The sequence below is a fragment of the Ceratotherium simum genome, chromosome 17 (assembly GCF_057802395.1).
Source record: "Ceratotherium simum simum isolate JZ-2026a chromosome 17, ASM5780239v1, whole genome shotgun sequence".
NCBI classification, from domain to species: domain Eukaryota; kingdom Metazoa; phylum Chordata; class Mammalia; order Perissodactyla; family Rhinocerotidae; genus Ceratotherium; species Ceratotherium simum.
The window spans coordinates 16,090,475-16,112,020 of NC_141916.1; the positions used below are offsets into that span (position 1 = coordinate 16,090,475).

At 46.3% G+C, this 21,546-nt stretch overlaps 2 protein-coding genes across 4 annotated transcripts in view; both read right to left on the bottom strand.

Moving 5' to 3' along the window:
* Positions 1-4,331: 4,331 nt before the first annotated feature.
* On the bottom strand, positions 4,332-9,752 carry AMHR2 (anti-Mullerian hormone receptor type 2). The gene is made up of 10 exons (XM_014786522.2): positions 9,374-9,752; positions 8,932-9,123; positions 8,582-8,662; positions 8,273-8,397; positions 7,930-8,160; positions 6,491-6,605; positions 6,174-6,346; positions 5,818-5,965; positions 5,512-5,648; positions 4,332-4,624 (listed from the first exon to the last, which is right to left on the bottom strand). Exons 1-10 carry the CDS (start codon positions 9,666-9,668, stop codon positions 4,415-4,417), a joined length of 1,707 nt encoding a protein of 568 aa, XP_014642008.2. The 5' UTR covers positions 9,669-9,752; the 3' UTR covers positions 4,332-4,414.
* An 8,581-nt stretch (positions 9,753-18,333) lies between these two features.
* SP1 (Sp1 transcription factor) overlaps positions 18,334-21,546 on the bottom strand; it is a 41,443-nt gene continuing 38,230 nt past the window's right edge. For all 3 annotated transcript variants that reach the window (XM_087442313.1, XM_004429114.3, XM_087442314.1), the window contains exon 6: positions 18,334-21,211. In XM_087442313.1, coding sequence (XP_087298439.1) covers positions 20,898-21,211 — 314 coding nt within the window. In that variant the 3' untranslated portion in view covers positions 18,334-20,897. The remainder of the gene's footprint in view (positions 21,212-21,546) is intronic.

Here is a 21,546-nt window from a genome sequence, read left to right on the forward strand (position 1 = left end):
CCTTAGACCCAAGGTAGGCACTATAGAAATGCAAAGCAGCATGAGACACTTGTCCCTTTAAGGACTTTAGGTAGGCCTATGGCAGGTAGGTGAAGATATAAAACTATGGCACAGGACCAAATATGTGTCACTCTACAAGCTCTTCATCCTTTTCCTAGCAGGTCTGTTGGTCAATAAGCATTTATTGAAAATATCTTAGGGGCCGGCCCGGTGGTGTAGTGGTTAAGTTGTGCACTCTGCTTCGGCGGCCCGGGGTTCACAGGTTCGGATCCCAGGTGCAGACCTACCCACCGCTTATCAAGCCATGCTGTGGTGGCGTCCCATATAATGTAGAGGAAAATGGGCACAGATGTTGGCCCAGCGCCAATCTTCCTCAGCAAAAAGAGGAGGATTGCAACAGATGTTAGGTCAGGGCTAATCTTCCTCACACACACACAAAAGAAAATATCTTAGCATATCAAAAGTGAATGGTACCTTCCTTGAACAGATGACAAAACTGAGGTTCAGAAAGGAGAAGTGGTTTATCACAGGTTCCACCCTAGTTAGTGGCAGATCTAGGTCAGGAACTCCAGGAGTCTATCCAGTCCACCAGGATGTATGCAGAGGCCTGAAGCAGGTGCTAGAAAGGAACTAGAAGGAATATAAACTATGTTCCTCGACACACTTCATGCTTTCAGTTACAGTCTAGTAAGAATAGGATGCTCATAAATGAAATAACCAGCAAACAGCATATCAATAAGCACAAAATATGCTACAAGTTGCGTTCACAAGTGCCAAAGGGCGGCGATGTAAAGTCACATGTGGTTTTTTAAGGAATATTTCCTGGTGATAGTAAATTTGTTTAAACGCTATAAGTAATTCATGAGAATTAAAGAAAAGTTGGAAAACACAGAAAAGTAGAAAGAAAAAGCAAACCACTTTTGAGGTCCCATTACCTAAACAGAATCACCATTGTTAATATTTTGGTGTATTACCATCTAGTCTTTTTTTCTAGGCATAGACTTTTTAAGTTAATAAGTAAATATTTAATTTTAATAGATAAATCATGCAACCAGTTCAAAATTCAAGAGGTAAAAAAAAAGGTAGATAGTAAAAAAAAATCAATCTTCTTCCCAACTTCCACCACCCGTCTTCAGTCACACAGTTTCCGTCCCATGAGTCCACCTCTATTCACAGATTCATGTTTTCAAGTTTCTAGAAAGTTTTTTTTAAGATTTATTTATTTTTTCCCCCCAAAGCCCCAGTAGATAGTTGTATGTCATAGCTGCACATCCTTCTAGTTACTGTATGTGGGACTCGGCCTCAGCATGGCCAGAGAAGCGGTGCCTCAATGCGCGCCCGGGATCCGAACCCGGGCCACCAGCAGCAGAGCGCACACACTTAACTGCCAAGCCACGGGGCCAGCCCTAGAAAGTTTGTTTACAAGCAAATTGCATCTCCATGAGCATGGAATTGCTAATCATGGCAATATCACACTAGGCAAACACTGGATTTGGTGAAGTAATCTTCACAACTGGGACTTTAATATTTTATCTAAGAATCACAGAATTATTGGGTTAGAAATGACTTAGAGAATCATTCATTCAGCTTCCTGAGGAAATTAAAGAAATAAACTTTTCCCAGAGTTCACAGTTAGGAGAGCCAAGATTATAATCTAGGTTTTCTGACTTTTATATTGGTGATCCCTTCAATACAACATATTACAACACACCCACTCAAAAACACAGCAAGTGAACATTATAATACTTACCACAATCCTCCCCTTGTTCTTTGTATTTACGGCCTTTCTGAAGTTTTAGAGACGGTCAGAGTCTTTTTTTTTTTTTAAGAAGCTTTATTTTTTTAGAACAGTTTTAGATTTACAGAAAAAATTGAGAAGGTAATAAAGAGTTTTCACATTCCCTACACCCAGTTCCCCCTTTTATTAACATCTTACATTAGTATAGTGTGTTTGTTACTGTAATGAACCAATATTGATTCGTGATTATTAACTAAACTCCATGACGTCATTCAGATGTCTTTAGTTTTTTTTTTAAAGATTTTTATTTATTTATTTATTTATTTTCCCCCCAAAGCCCCAGTAGATAGTTGTATGTCATAGCTGCACATCCTTCTAGTTGCTGTATGTGGGACGCAGCCTCAGCATGGCCGGAGAAGCGGTGCGTCGGTGTGCGCCCGGGGTCCGAACCCTGGCCACCAGCAGCGGAGCGCGCGCACTTAACCGCTAAGCCACGGGGCCGGCCCCAAGATGTCTTTAGTTTTTACCCAATGTCCTTTTTCTATTCCAGGATCTTATCCAGGGTATCACATTATATTTAGTCATCATGTCTCCCCAGGTTCCTCTTGGTTGAGATAGTTTCTCAGACTTTGTTTTTGATGATCTCGATAGTTTTGAGGAGTACTGGCTGGGTATTTTGTAAAATGTTTCTCTATTGGGATTTGTTTGTTTTTCTTGTGATCATAGGTTTATTTTTTATTTAACATAACCCTATGCTTGTCAGCATATGTTTGTATATTATTTTCATATGGACATTATCCATTTCTAATAATTTATGGCGTTTTCCATAAACAGTTTTTAATGGCTGAAGATTCTTGCTCTGTTATTTAAATCCTATGTGACCTTGGACACATTTCTAAACTTCTCTGAGCCCTTGGTTTCCTCCTCTGTAAATGGTGCTCATAGGATTGTCATGAAAAAGGCAAGTAGGCCGTTGAGCAAAGGCAAAAGATAATTAAAGTTATGTTTAAAGATTATTCAGAGAGCGGTGTTTAACCTAGATTGGGGAAAAAATAGGCAGCCAAGAGGCAATTGCAGTACATGGGGCATGCCAGACCTAGAAAGAAGGACAGGGGGATGGTGTCCAGAAGTAAGCCCTGCCCATGCAACCTCAGTGGGACTCGAGAACTGACCAGATATGGGTGGGATGAGCTGGGAACACAGGAGGGGACAAGAACACCTTCCTTGTTGGGATCATCTAGGACCAACAGAAACTTGGTGCCTTTGAGAGTCAGGGAAGAGGAGAAGGCAGACCTGTTGGTGAGAGGAAGGCAGGAGCTTGGAATTTGATGTGTTTAGTTTCAGGCGGTGGCTGCCTATCCAAGTGGTGAAATCTTCTAGAGAAGTAGAGATCTGGGTCTGAAGGAAGTCTCAGGGCTTGAGAGCGGACAGGCTTCCCAGAAGCTAATCCTGCTAGAAAGGCGCCAGTCACAACTGCCACCATTTGCAGAGTGTCCACTAAGGCCAGATGCTGCGCGAGACCTGTCACCTCTTCTTCTTCACCTGAACAAACCCTGCAAGCAAGGTAGGTGTTTTTATCCATACTTTACACATGATAAAAGCGAGATTCCGAGGGTTAAGTAACTTGCACAAGGACATAGAGCTAGTTGGTCTCTGGGCAGGAAGCAATCCTGCTTATAGGAAAGTCAAAGCCTTCCTATCACTCTTTGGTTAGACCAGAAGGCCTCCAACCCCCTATTTGGCAAATGAGAAACCTAAGCCCTAGAAGGAGGAAGTGCCTGCCCGAGGGCACTCAGGTAGTTAGCGGCTGAGCTAGGGCTATAAACCGGGCACCTGCAACTGGGCTGACCCTGAGGGGCACCCAGTATTAAAGGGGCCTGGGGTGGGAAAGAAAAGCCAGTAGAGAAAACACAAAAAAAGAAATGAAGGAAGACCTTTTCAGCAGGCTCACATGGCCTTGCCTACAGTTCTCCACATCACCTCCCCTCTCTCCCCACCACACGCCCTACACTTTGCTACCCAGATTACTTGCAGTTTCTTGCTGCACCATGTGATGCTACACCTCCTGGGGCCAGGATTGCCCTACTGCCCCCAACACTCCAGGAAAACTCCTGCTCCTTCAAGACCCAGTTCAAGCATCCTGTGAGGCCTTCCCACTCAAGCCTCAGGAGAGGACACTCCCCCAGGATCCCAACTGAGGACACTCCCCCAGGATCCCAACAAAGTGAGCTGTAGTTCTCTGAGCACCTTCAAAGCAGCAATTTCATTGTATTCATCCTTCTTTCTCCAGTGCCCAGCATGAGATCCCATCAAATAAAGGCTTGTAGAGGAGAAGGAAAAGAAGAGAGACAGGCCCAGGATCACAGGAAGGGAGGAAGGCCCAAGGACGTGGAGTCAGGAAAGCTGACTTTGTCTCTTTCCTATGCACGCCTACCCCCAGTTACTGGTCAGAACTGCAGTGGACTGGATGTCCAGAGAAGGATCCAAGCATTTGGCAAGTAGGAAAGGCAGAGGTGAGGCAGAGCAGATGGGCATATGATTACCATATTTATATTTGCACGTAGGTGGATGACACATAAACTGCATATTTACACATGAGAAATGGTACAGGCAGGTTGAGGATTCCTGGAACAAGGGCATTGCTGAACGCTGACGTGGTAGACACTCAGCTGAAGCCTACAAGCGAGAATGGCAATGGGGAGGAGTTGAAACACAGTCTTCTGGGCAGAGAGGTGGGCAGCTGTGTGGACAGCCGTCTGGGAAGGGGTGGGCCTCCTGAGGCTGGGCCAGGGCAGCCAGGCGCTGCTGCACACACTCAGCTGTCAGCCGTGCTTCTGGGTCTGCATCCCAACAGTCCTCTAGGAGCTCTCTCAGGCCACCAGGGTCCTGGAAAGATGACCAGGAGGCAGGCTTGACCCCAGGATCCTGAGTGGTCCCCAGGGTTAAAAAGTGTCCACCACTCCCATTTTCAACACTCATCTTCTGATGCCACCTGGAGCCTCCCTCCCCATCCTCACTGAAATCCAGCCCTCTGCATCTTGTTCCCTATGAAACAGGTTCTCTGGGTACCTTCCAAAGGACCCACCTTTTCCTCTGAGGAGCTAATTCAGGTTGATGGCTTAGCATGCTAATGGGAAATTACTCTCCTTCCTCTCAGAGAACCAGGGTCTTCTGCAAATAATGCCTAGGCCTCGGTTGTCTGACCCAGCAGATACTTGTGCAGTGGAAATTTCAGACCAGGTAGGAGGGGAAGGGACTTCCTGTTAGGAAACTATTTGTGCAGACCCCTGAAATTTCACTGTTAGGCCACTGCTTTCACCCTGTATACGTAGATCTGGCTTTTATTGGGTCATAGCAGAAATATAGATGTGTAGGACAGAACGAGGAATTATTGGATTGAATGTTGGGCTCCAGTATACCAGAAGAGGAGCCATCTTGGGGGCAGATCTCAGGGCAGAAGCAAAGCCAAGGAGGGCTTTCTGGAGCAGGGGTCTGAGGAACAGGGCTAACCAATGGTGGGGAGAAGAGAGACAGACTATGCAAGAGGGAGCAGGAGGAAGGTGTGAGTCTCAGGAATGGGCTTTGTGAGAATTATAGTGGAAGAGGATGAACTGAGGAACAGAGCAAGTTTGCCCAGCTTCAGCTGAACATGAGCTAGGAGTGGTGGGAGATGAGAGGAGATAGGACTAGATGGGCTTGTCCTGGCAGACAAGTCCTTGAAGTCCATGCCCAGACTCTCCAGGTCCCCAGCCCACCAGCCTGTGGTCTCTTACTGTGGAGATGCAGTGCCAGGTGGATGGGATGTAGGGGCGCCTTCTCTCTTCCACTGCCAAGGTCCACAGCTCACAGGTGGTGGGGGTGCTACCCAGTTCCGCCTCATAGGCCAGTTGGAAGGGTGGTGGTGTACTGTCTGGGGAAAGGCACATGGGGCTAGGTGTCAGCTAGCTAAGGGAGCCTCCCTTGTGGAAAGGCCAAGGGGGAGAAGGGCAGAGCTTCCTGGGTCAGGAGGTAGGTGGATGTAGAATGGGTGGGTAAGACATCCGCTGGTGGGGTGGGGGGACCGTAGCACCCATCCTTACCAGGCCATAAATCTGGGCAGCGGCTCAGGATCTCCCACAGGAGCAGAGCCAGAGAATAAACATCGGCTCGCCGGAGGGCCATGCCCCAGTCCTGTAGGTCCAAAGTCTTGTCTAAGAGCTCCGGTGCCATGTACCTCTGGGTGCCAGCCTGGAGAGCAAGGTGTGGAGGGTCAAGAATCATCTCCCTGGCATCCCTCACCACAACACTGGTCCATGCAACATTCGCCCAACTATAGACTCAGCAATGTCCTCAGCAAACACTATCCGTACTGCTGCACTGTTGCCACAGCAACGGGCGTGTCTTCGTCAGCACTGCCACCATCATCCTGGGCCTCATCTTTATCCAGAGTACTTACCTCCATTATGGCAGCTGGGCCTCGGGGTTGAGTAGGGGCCCAGGCAGGGGGCTGAGCGAGGCCAGGGAGCACTAAGGCGAGGCCCAGGTCTCCAATAGCACATGACCCATCCTGCCGAATGAGCACATTCTGGCTGCTCAGATCTCGGTGGGCAATACCTGGTTTATATTGGCCTGTGGGAGAAGCCAAGGTTGAAAGGACATGGATCCTCTTCCTCTCTCTTTTGACCCAGTCCTTCCCCTTCAAGCTAAGGGAGAATCAGAAACATAGCAGTGTGGCTCCTGACTCCCATGGCTCCCTGCTCCCAGCTCACCCACCATCCTGCCAGCGCTCCTCGTGGAGAAACGCCAGGCCCTGTGCCAGGGACAGTGCCATCCTCAGGGAACTTCCCCAGTCACTGGTGTGCTGGGTCAAGTAGTGGCAGAGGGAGCCCTGCGAAGAAGCAGAGAGAAGGGGGGGACACACAAAGCTGGACATGACTGATCCACCCCAGGGAGCAGAGATCAGTTGACAGACTTCCCCCTGCCTCTCCCAGCAGACTGACACACTGACACACCCAGGCCAAGACGACAGGCAGTGGAGGAGTGAGAACGCGCCTCAGCCAGGTTGACAGGACAAATGGTACCTCTAGGTCAAGTGTCCTGAGCACTAAGTGTGAGCCCAGCCTCCTGTAATCCTCACAGCCCTGGGAGGCAGGTACTCCTGTCACTCCCATTTCACAGATGAGGAGCTTGAGAGAGAGCTAAGTAAACTCTGGCCAGAGGGAAGTAGAGCTTGAACCCAAGCAGTCTGATTCCAGCCTCACTCACTATTAACCACACCATACTATCTCAGAGGACTTGGGACAAAGACAGAAAGAGAAGAGGGAGCAAGCTAGGCAAGGGCACTGCTCATGAACCACCTGGCCTGAGCTGTCAGGCCTGTAGGCAGAGCGGGCAGGTAGAGAGAGCCATTGAGTAGGAGAGCAGCGGGTGGGGAGCAAATGGGAATTGGAGGGAAGGGAGCAATAGAGTCCCTCATTCAATAGACATTGTGCACCTTCAGTGTGCCAGGAAAGTTAAACAAACAAAACCAGAAAAGCAGTGATTTTTGAGGTGGGCAGTAAGGCACATGGTGAAAGAGGGGACTTTCCAGAATTCAAGATTTCAGAAGTGGAGGAGTTGTAGGTGCTGATGGACTGCAGAGTCCTTAGTAGGCCCACAAGGCGGGGTGTGGTCTGGCCCCTGCCTACCTCTTCCTCTTCATCCTACTGCTCCCAGTCCTCCCCTCAAGTCCTGGCTCCTTGTTCTTCTCTTACGGTACCATGGCCTCCCTTTCCTCACGCTTGACAGATTACACTTGTTTTTGTGTTTACTTGATCCACTTCTGTCTCCTCCACTAGCCCACAAAATCTGTAAGGCAGGGACTGGGTGTGTCTTAGTACTCAGCACAGTGCCTGACAGTTCATAAATATTTGTTGAATGAATATATGAATGCGTTTGGAGGGCTAGGCCTGGAGGTATTTCTTTAACAATGGCTTTCTTTAAGGTTGGGAATATGAATTGTTTTGATTTCTCCCTTTCCTTATCTATATTTTATGAGTTAAAAATATTAGCAAGTATTGCTTGTGTAATAAAAAAGAAAAATCATGTTTAATGTTTTAGAGAGGAGGAAACCTAAAGCAGAAGAATAAGCTTGGGCAGGGCCCAGCTGCCGTCCAGTCCCATCCACATATGCACGCAGGCAAGCACACACATAGACATTCCTCAGCCCTCACCTTGGGGTGCAGTTCCAGCACCAGCAGGGGCCCACAGGGCAGGGGGCCAGGGCCCCCCCTGCTGGCAGTGATAAAGCGGACAATGTGGTCGTGCTGTAGGCCTGGCAGCTCGTACAATGCTCTCTCAGCTTGGAACTGGGCCACAGCCCTCAGGGGGAAGGCCTTGATGGCTACCAGCTCTCCTTGCAGCTGCCCAGCCCATACCACCGCGTGACCTCCTTCCCGGATCACCTGGTGGGGACACGGCGCTGGATGCGGGCCTCAGCTAGTACCAGGGCCAGGCTTCCTCCTCAGCACACCCTCTGGGAGTGCCTAGGGGACCCTCCCCTCCCTCCCTGGGCACCTGGGAAAAGCACAGCTCGGGCAGCTCAGGCAGCTCTGCACTCCAGTCTCTGCCTGAGTCTGGCTCTGGCTCTGGCTCTGGCTCTGGCCCACCTCGCACTCTGCAGGCCTTTCGCTGTAGCAGCACTGGGGCAGAGAAGAGCCTAGGGTCAGGGTGCACAGGCATGGAGACTGGGAAGGGAGCTTTGTGGGAGGTAATGGGGGTCAGGCTGTAGAGATCTCAGAACCATGGGGTCAGGGGAGCCTGGAGGGGGTCAGAGCTTTGGGCAGTTTCTTGGGGTCACAAGGGAGGGATGGGGCAGATTAATACCCAAGATGATGCTGCCCAGCAGCAGCAGGAGGAGGAGGAGGAGCAGCCCCAGCAGCACCAGCGCCATCCAGATGGACTCACCTGGACGTTAAGGCAAGAACGCAGGCTGGATGAGCTCTGCCCCAAATCCACACTCTGCTCCTCTCCCCCTCCTCAGAGAATTTGCTTCTTGACCCACCCCCACTCTGGTCACAAGCCCCCTTATCTCCCAGTCACCAGGGCAACCAGCTTCTCAAGGCCAGGAGGGAAGCTTGGTAGTGGGGGGGTAGGGTGAGAACTGGCCCTGGTTCTACCTCTCATCCTAACCTGGGCCCCAGCCCCCACCCGGCTCCAGCACCCCGGGTGGCTACCTGGGATGGCCTGGGGACCCTGGGAGCCAAGAGTCCCAGGGCTCCCTGGAGGAGGCAGATGGCTATAATTGGCATTGCAGAAGTCAGTGCCACAGGAGCAGGTGAAGAGAGTGGAGCTGGGGCTGGGGCGGGCTCGGGGGCTTGGGTCACAGTGTGGGGACTCACAGCCTGGCTCATCACTGTCTCGGCATCCTGATGGGGTGGGATTAGGAGAAGAGAAGAGAAAGGGAAAGAGGGAGAGAGAGAGAGAGGGAGCATAATGGGGTCTGGGAACAGAGATGATAAATCCCTCCTCTGTCAGAGGCATCCCTTCCATCTCACATGGGCTTTTCTTTCCCTCCACACATTCCATTTCTTCTCTTGTCTCTCAGCTGCCACCTCCACCCCATGATGTACCTGTCTCCCACCCTAGCTATTGCCTGCCATATAATTTGCCATTCACCTTGCATCTCCACCTGTGCCCGGTCTTGGGTCAAGTTCCAGATCCCAAAGCAGCAGCGGCTGTAGAGGCAGCGGATAACCCTGGGGGGCCCTGGTCCTGCATCTAGCAGCTTCCCCAGTGTCTTTGTGCTTCCCCGCACTCCGGGGGCCTCAAAGAACACACAGGTCCGCCTGCCTGTGGGTGCTGTGGCCAAGGGTGGGAAGAGGGGAGGGTTCAAGATGGGAGTGAATGCAGGGGAAAAATAGCAGCCAAAAAGAGAGACAAAACATGTTTCATATCCCAGGGCCAGAATCATAAACCACAGGAGGAAACAGGGTCAGCAGAGGCCTGGAACCTGACCCCCACCATGGGGACACATGGCTCTATCCTTTGCCCACATTCACCCACCCTACTCACCACTCTTCCAGAGGGGTGGCTGCTGTTTCAAGTGCCCCTTTCCCTCAATAGGTAGGTGGAAAGACCATGCCCCTCCCTGTAGACACTTACCTTGCACAGCTGCAGGAAGCAGTGCCCAAAGCCCCGGAGTCCCCAGCATCATGCTGAAGGAGGCAGCAGCAGGAGGAGGGGAGCATGAGCCAACACAGCTGCCCCTGGCCAGAGCTTCCTTCAGATACAGGGCACTGTGGGGCTTCTGATCCCTCAGTCCCCAACTCCGCCCCCCTCATCTTCCAAGTCTCTGTGGGGGAGATGGCTGCTGTGGGGGAGAGGATGGTTGTGGGGAAAAGCAGGGAGAGAGAGGGAGGAGCAGAGCACCAATCTCATATCCTCCTCTTTTCAGCCACCTCCTCTTTTCTCTGCAAAGTGGGAGGAGGGGGCCTTGGAGGCCCAGAACCCAGTGATGCCTAACTGCAAACCTCTGCCCTTTCCTGACCCTAGAGAAAAGTGCTGGATCCTGTCAGCCCTTCCCAGGCTGGAAACCCAATGAGGTCAACTGCTCAGAGCCATTCAGCTGTGCCCAAGATCCCTTGTAACTCATATTTTCAGGGCTCAGATGTGCAGCTCCCTGGGCAGAGAGAGGCTTCATAGCCCATACTAGACCAGACTTCATTCTCCACACTCAAGAATCAGAAAACAGCTATATAAAATTTCTCAGAGTTAAAAAAAAAATCACATTGGGGGCCGGCCCCATGGCATGGCGGTTAAGTGCGCACACTCCGCTGCTGGCGGCCCGGGGTTCAGATCCCGGGCGCGCACGGACACACCGCTTGTCAGGCCATGCTGTGGTGGCGTCCCACATAAAGTAGAGAAAGATGGGCACGGATGTTAGCCCAGGGCCACCCTTCCTCAGCAAAAAGAGGAGGAATGGCATGGATGTTAGCTCAGAGCTGATCTTCCTCACACACACACACACACACACAAAATCACATTGAAAATGGGTATATGGTAAATTTTATGTTACCAAAATTTAAAAAATCACATTGAGTCACACACTGAACACATCACCATTATTGAAAAGGTAACAAACTTTTATTGAGCACCTCTGTGCTAGGGCACATCTAGGGCTACGCATTTTATAATCATCTCACCTAATTCTCCCATTGAGCTATTTATTATTGTCTTCACTTTATAGGTAAGAAAGCTTAGGTAACTTGGCCAAGGTCACTCTGCTAGGAAATAGCAGAGCTAGGATTGAACCTAGGTAAGTCTGACTCTAAAACCCAGGTCTTGTTACTTGCATTATGTCATGATGCCTGAAAACAAATACAAAATTCAGTAAAAAAAAAATTTCCATTTAATACAGTGTTTGAATATTTGAATTTGGATTATTGAGAAAATATACGCCATCACCTGCCAGCAGGCCACTAACTAGAAAGGAAAGGTACAGTTCAAACTATCACCACCAGAGGTCAGCAGACATAGGAGAAACTCAGGGCGCAGTGAGGGGGCAGAGAGGGCCTCCCCTGACAACTAATATCCACAGTACACCTCCTATTACCTATTAAGCTGCAGGGACTGTAAAATGTGAAGGGAGGGCACAGGGTGTGTAGAGGCAGTGTCAGCATGGATATGGATGGAAAGGTCTATAACTTGAGCTGTGATAGAGACAGGAGTCCAACTCCATCAGATTTCCCCAGAGTGAGAAACTACAGTAATAGGTGATTATTTTCACACCTGTGAGCAGCTGCCTCCCAGGAGAATTAGTCAGAGCGGACCAGTTTCCTGTTTTCCCAGACTTCCGTCCCCCTGGTGGCTGCCTGGAAACCCTTTCTGGGAATGGTCTGGCTTAGACCAGGGATGAGAGTCTGAGTACTAACTCTTTGATTCTGGAGCCTTTCTCCTGCAGACCCTGCGTGAAGGAGAGAGTAAAAGCTCCAGCAGCTGCAAAGCAGAAGCTGGAGGAATGACCAGTACTAGAGGCAGATGGACAGCTGCCCATCCCTCCTTGGGCCCTTCTCGAGTCTGCAGGGCCCTGCCAGTGAGGTGGAATGTTGTACTTATTTACAGCTATCTTCCTTCACCAGCTCCCAGATCAGATAACTCCAGGGCGGGGAGGAGTTGAAGGTCAAATAGCTTCTTGTGTCTGGAGTGTCTCAGGAGACTATCTCCTCCAGAGGGGAGTGAGGTAAGGATCAGGCAGGAAGGCATAGTCTCCTCACCCAAAGCCTTGGATAACTACTCCTCTCAAAGACAGAAACATTCCAGCTAGGTAAATGGGAACTATACCTGCTCTGGGCAGTCAGAGTTTAGAGTCAAGACGGTGAAAGAAAGAGAGAGAATCTGAGAGCTGAGGGATTAGGAAGGTCCTGAGAAAGGATCTCAGCATAGGAATAAAGTCTCCCTCGATTCTACATACACAAAGATCTTCATTAGGATCCCCTGATTAAAGTCTGCAGTGGCCCAATAATTTACTGTTGACTCCACTGACTACAGGACTAAAGCGAGTGGTTTATTCATTCAACTCAGAAAATATTAGGTCCCAGTCTTAAAAACGTATTTCTTTAGATGCTGGGCTTACAAAAATATGTGATTCCTGCCCTCGAGGAACTCATAGTCTGGAAAGGAAGGAATATATATCAAGCAACTAGAAAATTATGCATCAGACTAGGGGTATAAGCAAGCAGCTATACAAGCAGAAAGATCAAATGAGCTAATTCTGTCCAGGGCATAGAAGACAAGGGAAGAGAGGTGCCTGGAGGGTTTCACAGAGAAAGGAAAAAATTGTCTCAAAAGTAACTAGACTGAAAACAAGTAAGAGGAGGGTGACTGTTATAGTCAAAGGAAACGGCAAGAATAAAGGCACAGAGTTATGAACCCAAAGTATGTGTGTTGGGGGCAGAGGGAGTGAGCAAGAGAAAGGGGTATGAGATACGAAGCAGAAAATCACTCTAGAGATAGACTGGGACCAGATTAGAAAGGTTTTCAATTCTATATCAAGGAGCTTAGACTTTTCCTAAAATCAAAGGATTTTAGGCAGTGGTCTGGTGGCAATGTGGAAGATGGATGACTGCAGCTCAGGGAGACTAGAAGCAGGGAGATCAGTTACAAGAACTATGCAGTAGCCAAGGTGAGTACTAGGATAGTAGAAATAAAAAGGAAAAAATTGAGGTATTGTATTGGTAATGCTGACAGGATTGGTAATCAAATGAATGTTGGTAGGTGAAAGGGAGAATTAAAAGATGATTCTGAGGTTTCAAGTATAAACCATCAAGGGGTAGTAATACTGTTAGGTGAGATGGAGAACACAAAAGGATTATTTCCCCTTCTTACATGTTGAATTTGAGTTATCTGTGGGACATCCAGATGAAAGTGTCCAGGAAGCAGGCTGCCAGGTTGAGAGAAAAGTCAGGGCTTAAGATTTAGGAGTCACCAACATGTATGTAATAAATAAAGAGTGGATGCATCTTGTTTAAGGAGGTGAAAGATAGAGTAAGAAAAGGACACAAGACAGGGACAGAGGAAATAAGTGTCTATGAAGGAGACTCAAAAGAATAGTCAGAAAGGTTGAAGGAGAACTAGGAGAGCATGTTTCACACTCCATGGGAAGAAAGCTCTAAGATGCACGCTGTTGCAGAGTTCTAAGAGACTAAGGACGGAAAGACCACTGGAGCTGGCAACCAGCTTGCTGTTTATAAAAAACAATTTGGTAAATGATGGGTGCTGAACAAAGTGGCCTGAGGGGTAAGTAAAAGACACCTCAAGTGTAAACTACTTTCACTAACTTTGGAAATGGAAAGAACTAGATCAGTAGCTTGAAGAGAAAGCATAAGTTTTTCAGAATGGGGGGAGAAGAAGGATTTTAACATGCTTATAGGCTGACAAAGGGGAACTCAGGAGAGACTGAAGGGAGAAAATATCATAAAACAAAAACCAAAAAGTCAAAGAAAACAAGGTGAGAGCACAAGTGCCAGGGTTGGCCTTGCAAAGGAAAAATAACATTTCTCTCCTAAGAGAGAAAGGGGTAAACTGGTATTGGTGAAAACATAGATGTTAGTAGGGAGAGGAGAGGGAAGTTTGAGTAAATTCATGCTTCCATTTTCTCCAAGAAATAGGAAGCAAATCATCTGCCGAAAAATGGGGTCAGGACTGGGAAACTCGCAGTGAATGGTATGTGTCTCACTCGTCAAACTATTAAGTACTTGGTGGCAGGGCCTGTCTTATTTCACTTTTTATCCTCAACCTAGCTTAGTACCCAGCACACAGTAAGGGCTCAATAAATGTTTACTGAATGAATAGATGCCACAACTATTAAAGACCTAGCTAAGGCTGCAAATCCAAAAGAATCCCACAAAAAAAAGGCAACCCCCCCAAAAAAGAAACAAAAAAACCCCAATAAAGTAAAATGTTAAAATGTTACATTGCTAATGGCTAAATAAGGAAATCAAATGGCTGTTTATTCATGGTTGAGTGATTGACAAAACAGACACAGGGAGTCGAGCAAAATAATGGAGAATGCCGGTAGCCATAGTATAAACAATTGACGAAGGATTCTTGGATAGGTAGGAAGGGAAGTGGAGCCATAGTCTGATGGGAAACTGGAAAGATTGTAACAATAACTTCAATTTTAGTTTCAGAAGGGGCCACAATCCAGATTCAATCATGTTAGATACAGGACGGTATTAACTGAATGTAAAATATGTTGGGGCTAGATGTTGGTTTTTAAACGCCATTCTCCAATAAAAAGAACCTAATCTCCTTGGAGAAACAGCTGATTCTAGGGCTGGGGCAGGGAATATACACGATGAGCCTGAAGTATCTTGTATGTTATAAAATAAGAAAGTGCTCAAAAAAATAAAGGGATGTGGACCTATCAAAGGGACACGGGAGCCAACCTGAAAGAGCTTTCAATGGCCAAAGCTGGGATAATTTGAGCAACAAAGGTAATGTAGTATTAGATTACAACCCAAGTACAAAATAAATATACATGAGTACATACTAATATAAAATAAGGAGGGAGAAGAGAAGTTTCATCACAGAATTCCAAATACTTTATGTAGATACTACCCTCACCAGGAAAGGAAATGTAATTCCCACCAACCCCATTAAGGGTGGGCTAGACTTACTGCTTTGCTTCCAAAGAATGGGGAAAGAGAAACAGTGGGGAAACCTAGCAAACAATACCTTAACCACGCAATGAAGATTATCATCAGTAATGTCATGTGGCTATCACATATCCTTTGACAGGATGTGATGAGAAGGGCATTTCACCTGTGTGGTATTTTTTCCAAAAACTCATCAGGTCAGTCTAATAATGAGGAAAACATCAGACAAATTCAGATTGGGGGAAATTCTGCAGGACACCTGGCCAATCCTTCCCAAGACTGTCAAGGTTATAAAAAACAAGAAAAGACTAAGAAACTGTCACAGACCAGAGACTGGGGAGACCTATCAACTGAATCCAATGTGGTATCCTGGAATGGATCCTGGAACAGAAAGAAGACAGCAATGGAAAAACTGGTGAAACCAATAAAGCCTGGGGTTTAGCTAATGTAACGTACCAATGTCGGTTTCTTAATTTTGACAATGTACCATGATAATGTTAACAATGGGGAAAATTGGGTAAGGGGTATACAAAAACTCTCTGTACTACCTTTGTAACTTTCCTTTAAATTAAAAAGTATTCCAAAATAAAGAGTTTATTTAAAAAAAAAAAAACGTTGCGGCTGCCCCTGTTCCTCTTGGTCCTCCACATTTCTATGTAGTTGTGGCATACTGATCATAGTGGCACACTATGTGTGGCACACAGTCATAAAACTGTTTACTTGGGAGTTAAATGTAGAGCAATTGCGCTAACATGTATGGGAACACAACAGTGTAGCTGGAAACCTGTTGGGTTCAGTATATCAAGTTACAACCATATTCTCCCCGTTCCCAACCCTCTCAACACACCAGAGACGTTATCTTTTTATTAAAAAAACTTTTTTTTAATTGGTTTACAAAGGAGCTACTACAGACTACATTGAAACTAATCTTTGTACAAAAAGGCAAAAAAAAAAAAAAAAAAAAAAGCCCCCAAACACCCAGAGACAAAAGGTAAGGGGAGAGACAAGAAAGGAAGATACAAAAGAGCAGGAAGCAACTGAAAGACAAGAGATTAGCATCATACATACACAAGATCAGGGGGAAAAAAGAGCAAGAAAGATAAGAGAGCATTTAAAAGTATTTTCCCCACACAGCCCTGGTGATAATCGGATTGGAACCAACAACAAACACAGCATGAGATTATTAAGAGGTTTAAAAAGGCAACAGTGGTATGGAGACTGGTTATTGCCAGTGTTAAGAGAGAAATAAACTTGTTTTAGGCACCAGAGACTGAAGCACCGCTCCTCCCACCCAGAGGATGACAGACTCAGAAGAGGAAGCAGGCCCTGGGGCAGCTGCCATTGGTGTGGTAGAAGGGGTCTCCTCAGGTCAACCTCAGCATATTTTCCCCATCTTTCCCCAAAGTCTTTGTGCCCTAGACTCCAGATGAGGGCTATGGGATGCCACAGGGAGAAAGGGGTGATCAGAAATATGAAGACCCACCCTTGTCCACACTGTTCAAGAGCAGTTGCTGGGAAAGTGGAGGGCTGGGTGGAGCCCATTCCCTTGTGGAGAAGGCACAGTGTAATTCCTGAAGGTGAGATAGAGGAAAATACACACTCCAGGAGAGGTATCAACAAAGTCCTCACTACCTGCAGCCCCAGCTTAGCCCCATTTGTTACGCTTGTTTTTCTGATACTGAAGGGAGTTGAGGGACAGCTCACCACATCTCTTCTCGCTTAGCAGGGACAATGAAGGCTGGGGTTGTTTGATAATAAGGAAAGGGGAAAATGGGACAAAATACTCATTTCTCTCAAATAAATGTTGTGGAGGAAATCTTTCTGGGTTTGGGGAAGTCATATTGCATAAGACCTAGGGGAGGAATGAAGCCAGGGACTTCCCTTTTCTTCCTTTCCCAGCCTTCAATCTAAGGCAAGTGAGCCAAATCTGGAAGAGGGAGTAGGAATTTAAGCCAAAGGCTGCTTAATGTCCTCCTGAGGGTTGGTGTTTACGGAAGGCAGACAAAGAAAAGAAACAGGTCAACCTCAAAGCTGGTCTGCTCATCCTCCTAGAAGAGGTCTGTACCCCAGGAGCAGAGCCAAGAGAGGCACCAGAGAGAGCACAGGCTCCCAAACAAAAGTAATAACCTGCCCATATTTTATCAGCAGTTTTCAAAAGCAATGTTTTCCGGGGTTGGAGAAGTGCCATATCCTCCTCCCTTCCCCAAAGCTACTGCTGCCACCTTTCATTCCTGCACATAAGTTACTGGCTCTCTTCTAAGGGAGACGAAATTCTGAGATTTCACATTTCTCCTCCCAACCCCAAGAGGCTAACCAGCTTTGAATAGGGGAAGGAGAGCTATGCAAAGGGCCCCTCGCTTGAGGCAGCTAGACTATCCTCATTTCCTTGGTACCTGGATCTCCAAAACTTGTTTGATCCAATCCCAAGGTCCAAAAGGCATCAGGGTACTTATACTTGAATGAAAACTTTAAGCAAGTAGCACCAGGGCTCCCCTAAAGCATAACAGGGGCCTGATTAATACCCCCAGAAGAATCCCTCAAAAAGTATGTAAATTTATTGCGTCCTAGCAAAGATCTGCAGCTTCCAGTATTCACAAAATGTGAAGATATTAACAATACAAAATATATTCTGAAAGTCAAACAACTGCAGTTCATAGTGCTTTCTCAGATTTGTTAAAAAAATACAATGCTTAGTTTCCTATATAGGATATACAAAAGCAAAAAATATATATATATGTATATAGTAGAAATAAATCAATCAGCCATAGTAATTTACAGCTTTTGTCTCTAACCCTCCCCCAATCATAATCTTTACCCCACACTTTAGTCTATACTTTCTGGGATCAAGGGTTCTATTTATATTCTGAACCAGGCTGAGAAATACCCATTAAATTGTGTTCTGCATAGCACCCACAGTGTGCCAGCTGGGAGGTCCCTGAAGGAAGATGGTGTGGGGTTATTACTGCTCTGGGTAAAACGTGAGACTGTCAATGATTAGCAGATGAATGTGCATGGGCAACCTGAAATGAAAAGGGAATGAGTGCTTTAATATTACCACTTCTCTGGGGATCCCCTGCCCCACAAGGTTTGGTCATTAAAAAAATTAAATGAAAAAGCAACTCATGAAAAAAAATTTTAGAATCAATATGCCTGTCAGTTACATTAATTTCTGCTGGCCAAAAGTTCAGGGAAAGGGATTTTCAGCAACAAGCTCCTGACTCAAGGAATGTAGGCTCCTAACTTCCTGTGGAAAAGACTGAGTGGCTCACTGCTGCTGGGAGACAAAAGCAGAAGCTGCTTCAGTTCAGGGGCCAAACAAGATAAAGGATCTGGAGCTTCCTGGGTGAGAAGGAAATAGGGCAAGTGAAAAAGAACTGGCTATAAATTCACTCATAGTAATGCTAATGAAGGGGACTGAGGGTAAACCAGCATTCCATCCCAGAAAGAAACATCATCAAATAACCTTCAAAAAGCTTGTAGTCCTTAGCATCATTAAGCTAGTTTATATCTAATAATTTCATACTGGGGAAGATTCCATTCCTTGAAATGCTCTAGCAAAATACTGCACACTCCAGTGAGTTATCCTGCCCCGTTCTTCTAAAAGATGCCTATGTACATGATTACAGACATAAAATAACAGGTTCTGAGTTCTGCCTTTCAGTGGGAATAAAGGTGTGATAAGTGGCTGGGCATGGATGACTTTTACCTCAGTATTAACAGAATTTGATCTGGGGAAAGTTCCTTGCAATAGTTCCTGAGTGTTAAAAACAGTTATTAAGTCTGCAGAGAAAGGACCCAATGGAGTGAACTATTGTTTAGAATATTAACAGTTATTGTATTTCAGGTTAAACAACAACACAAACTTACCCAAACCCTAATTTAGATAGATTTTATATAAAATACATAGAATCATAGCATCATCTATTTGTAGTCAAGGTAAAAAGATTTATGAAAGGAACTAGGACTCTGCTATAGATCTGGATGTTGGTTTCACTCTCAAACACAAAAATAGTTTCTTTTTTTAAAAGTGCAGTAGAATATGTCCCATTCATAATTGTAACTAATTTATCATTAGCAAAGAAATGACCTCAGGAACATACCCAGGTTTCAAGACAGATTTCTAGGTAATGGGCCTGAAAGGCATTTTGATCTGAATTTGATTTATTTTCCAACAATTTCATATATAATTTCTCATCTGTGTGTAGATATATACAGGCACAAACACACATTCACACACAGTCATACACAAACACTTCACTTTCTATCAGATCAGGGTAATTTTTTATTGCAGGTCTCTTTTAGTATTGGCTAACAGAAAACCTATCCCCAACCTAACAGATTACACACATACACACAGCCATTTCCACACTTCCTCACAGTGAAAAGCTCTCTGACAAGTTACGAGAAGGTCAAGAGAGACAACGTTTTAATGGCTGGGCCTTGAGGACAAGTCTGGTTGCATTTAAATCTCAGTGCCAAATGCACTAAGAGTTCCCTGCCGCTATAATTTTTGGATCAGTCTCTTCAGGAATCAGGCCATGGAGAAAGCAGGATGGTTTCTCCTGATCTCTCCTATAAACCACAGTGGTAAGACAAGATTTCTTTTTGTTCTGGGCTATCATTCCCATGATCGTGTGCTTCCTTTTCCCTTAGGAACCACCCAAGGAAGAGTTAAGGGAAAAGATCAAAGAACCACTGCCTTGCCACTAGTACATGCTCTGGAGTCTGCAGAATGGAAACCTGGAACAGATTCATTGGCTGATGCTCCTTAATAACATAATGGGAAAGAAACTACTGGGGATGATTCAAAAGAGAAAGTGTATTTCCTTTCAGAATGTAAATTCAGAAGCCCACACATCAAAGCTTAGAGCTACCTTGGAAGACAGCTGTACAAAAGTCCAAATACTCCATTAACTCCTGAACTGGACTACTATGAGTCACTTCCACTTCTGAGCACACCATTTTCCTATTGAAAGCCCCTACCTATTATTTTACCATCTTTTGACAGTTTATACAAACTGATCCCAGATTATAACCTTCAAAGGGTCTGTTGTACAATTCCGTAGAAAGACTTCTGATTCTTAATGCTTAAAGCAGCTAATGAAGAGAGGTGTCTGTGACTCTCCAGCGCCAAGAGGGTGCCTGCGTCAGTAGTATTTTGAACACTCCCTCCACAGCTATCTCAAGCATCAGCCTGGGCTTCAAGGCTTCTCCATTCTGCTGCTGGAACTAAGGACTTTAAAAGACTGACAGAAGTGCCTCATCCAGGGATCACTACCAAAAACAAAACATGAAGTGATCAGGTGAGGCAAAGGGAGACAGAGAGGGTTGAGTCAGGAAAGGAGTGCAAGAAGCTGATCCCAAATAAAAACACAAAATTAAGAAAGGAAAACATTATGTATGTATATATAAACTAAAAGCAGATCATATGAATCTTAATCTGGTGGGAAGCCAAGACAACATCTATAGAAAAGCTTGATGTGTCACAACAAGGCTCAGCCATAAAGAAATAAGGCAATATAAAAAATTGACCAAGGTATTTTGGTCACAGAATGGTCTCCTTCCTCCTCCCAGCCAACCCCTGTGAATGCATCTCTATATATCTTTTATATATATATATATATATATATAATATAGAATCTGTTTTTTGTTAAAAAGTATTTCAATGATCATATATATTTATCAAGGCATGATGGCTTTAGGAAACGGGGGATCCATCATGGGGGAGCTGAGAAGGGAAATGCAGGGAGGGGAGGCTGGGGTAAGAAGGGTAAGAAGAAACTATTTGGGGTCAAACAAATGCTCATCAAAGGGTGGCACCAACAGAATTTTCACTAATGTTTCCCACTTCAAGGAGGTACTGATGATACAGGTGGGTGCCAGGACCCCATCTCTTCTCTTGTATCCCTCCCCCAATTCTTCCCACCACCATGGATTTTAATGCCTCATGGCTCTCTCTCCCACATGTCTCTTGGACCCATGCTACCTTGCAACCCAGGGTTGATGGGTATGGCCCATATGTCTCTGGCCCTGGGTGCCTAATCTCAGAAGCCATTGCCACTGATATTAATGGACTGCAGATCCGCCACCTGCATGACGTTGATGCCACTGTTGGCAAGACGGGCAATACCCTCTGGACAGATGGCCTCCATGGCTACCATATTCGTGGTAATAAGGGCCGAAGGGGTGGCAGTGCCGCTGCCTTCTGAACCTGCCCCACTGTCCAGGGGCAAAGTGCCCACACTCAGGGCTACACCTGGGCCTCCCTTCTTATTCTGGTGGGTCTTGATATGCTTTGACAGGTGGTCACTCCTCATGAAGCGCTTGGGACACTCAGGGCAGGCAAATTTCTTCTCACCTAGATAAAGGAAGAGAAAGAAGATAAGAAACTGACATCTCAGGAAGCAGGGGCACCTTGTCCAACTCACTGCTTTCAAACTATATTAAGCAGAACAAGATCAAGCTTAGAAGGTGATAAAAGCAAGAAAAATCTGGTATATTTTCCTTTTGGGGAGAAGAAAAATAGGTAAGGGTTTGGGAGTCCTCAGAAAGGAAGGAATACAGCAGAAAAGTAAGGCAGGACCGAGACTAAGAAGGTAATGGGGCCATGGTCCTCCTTCAAAACCCCACTCAAAACCTAGCTCCTTCCTTCTTAGAAGTTTTCAAGGGCCGGCCCCGTGGCTTGGCGGTTAA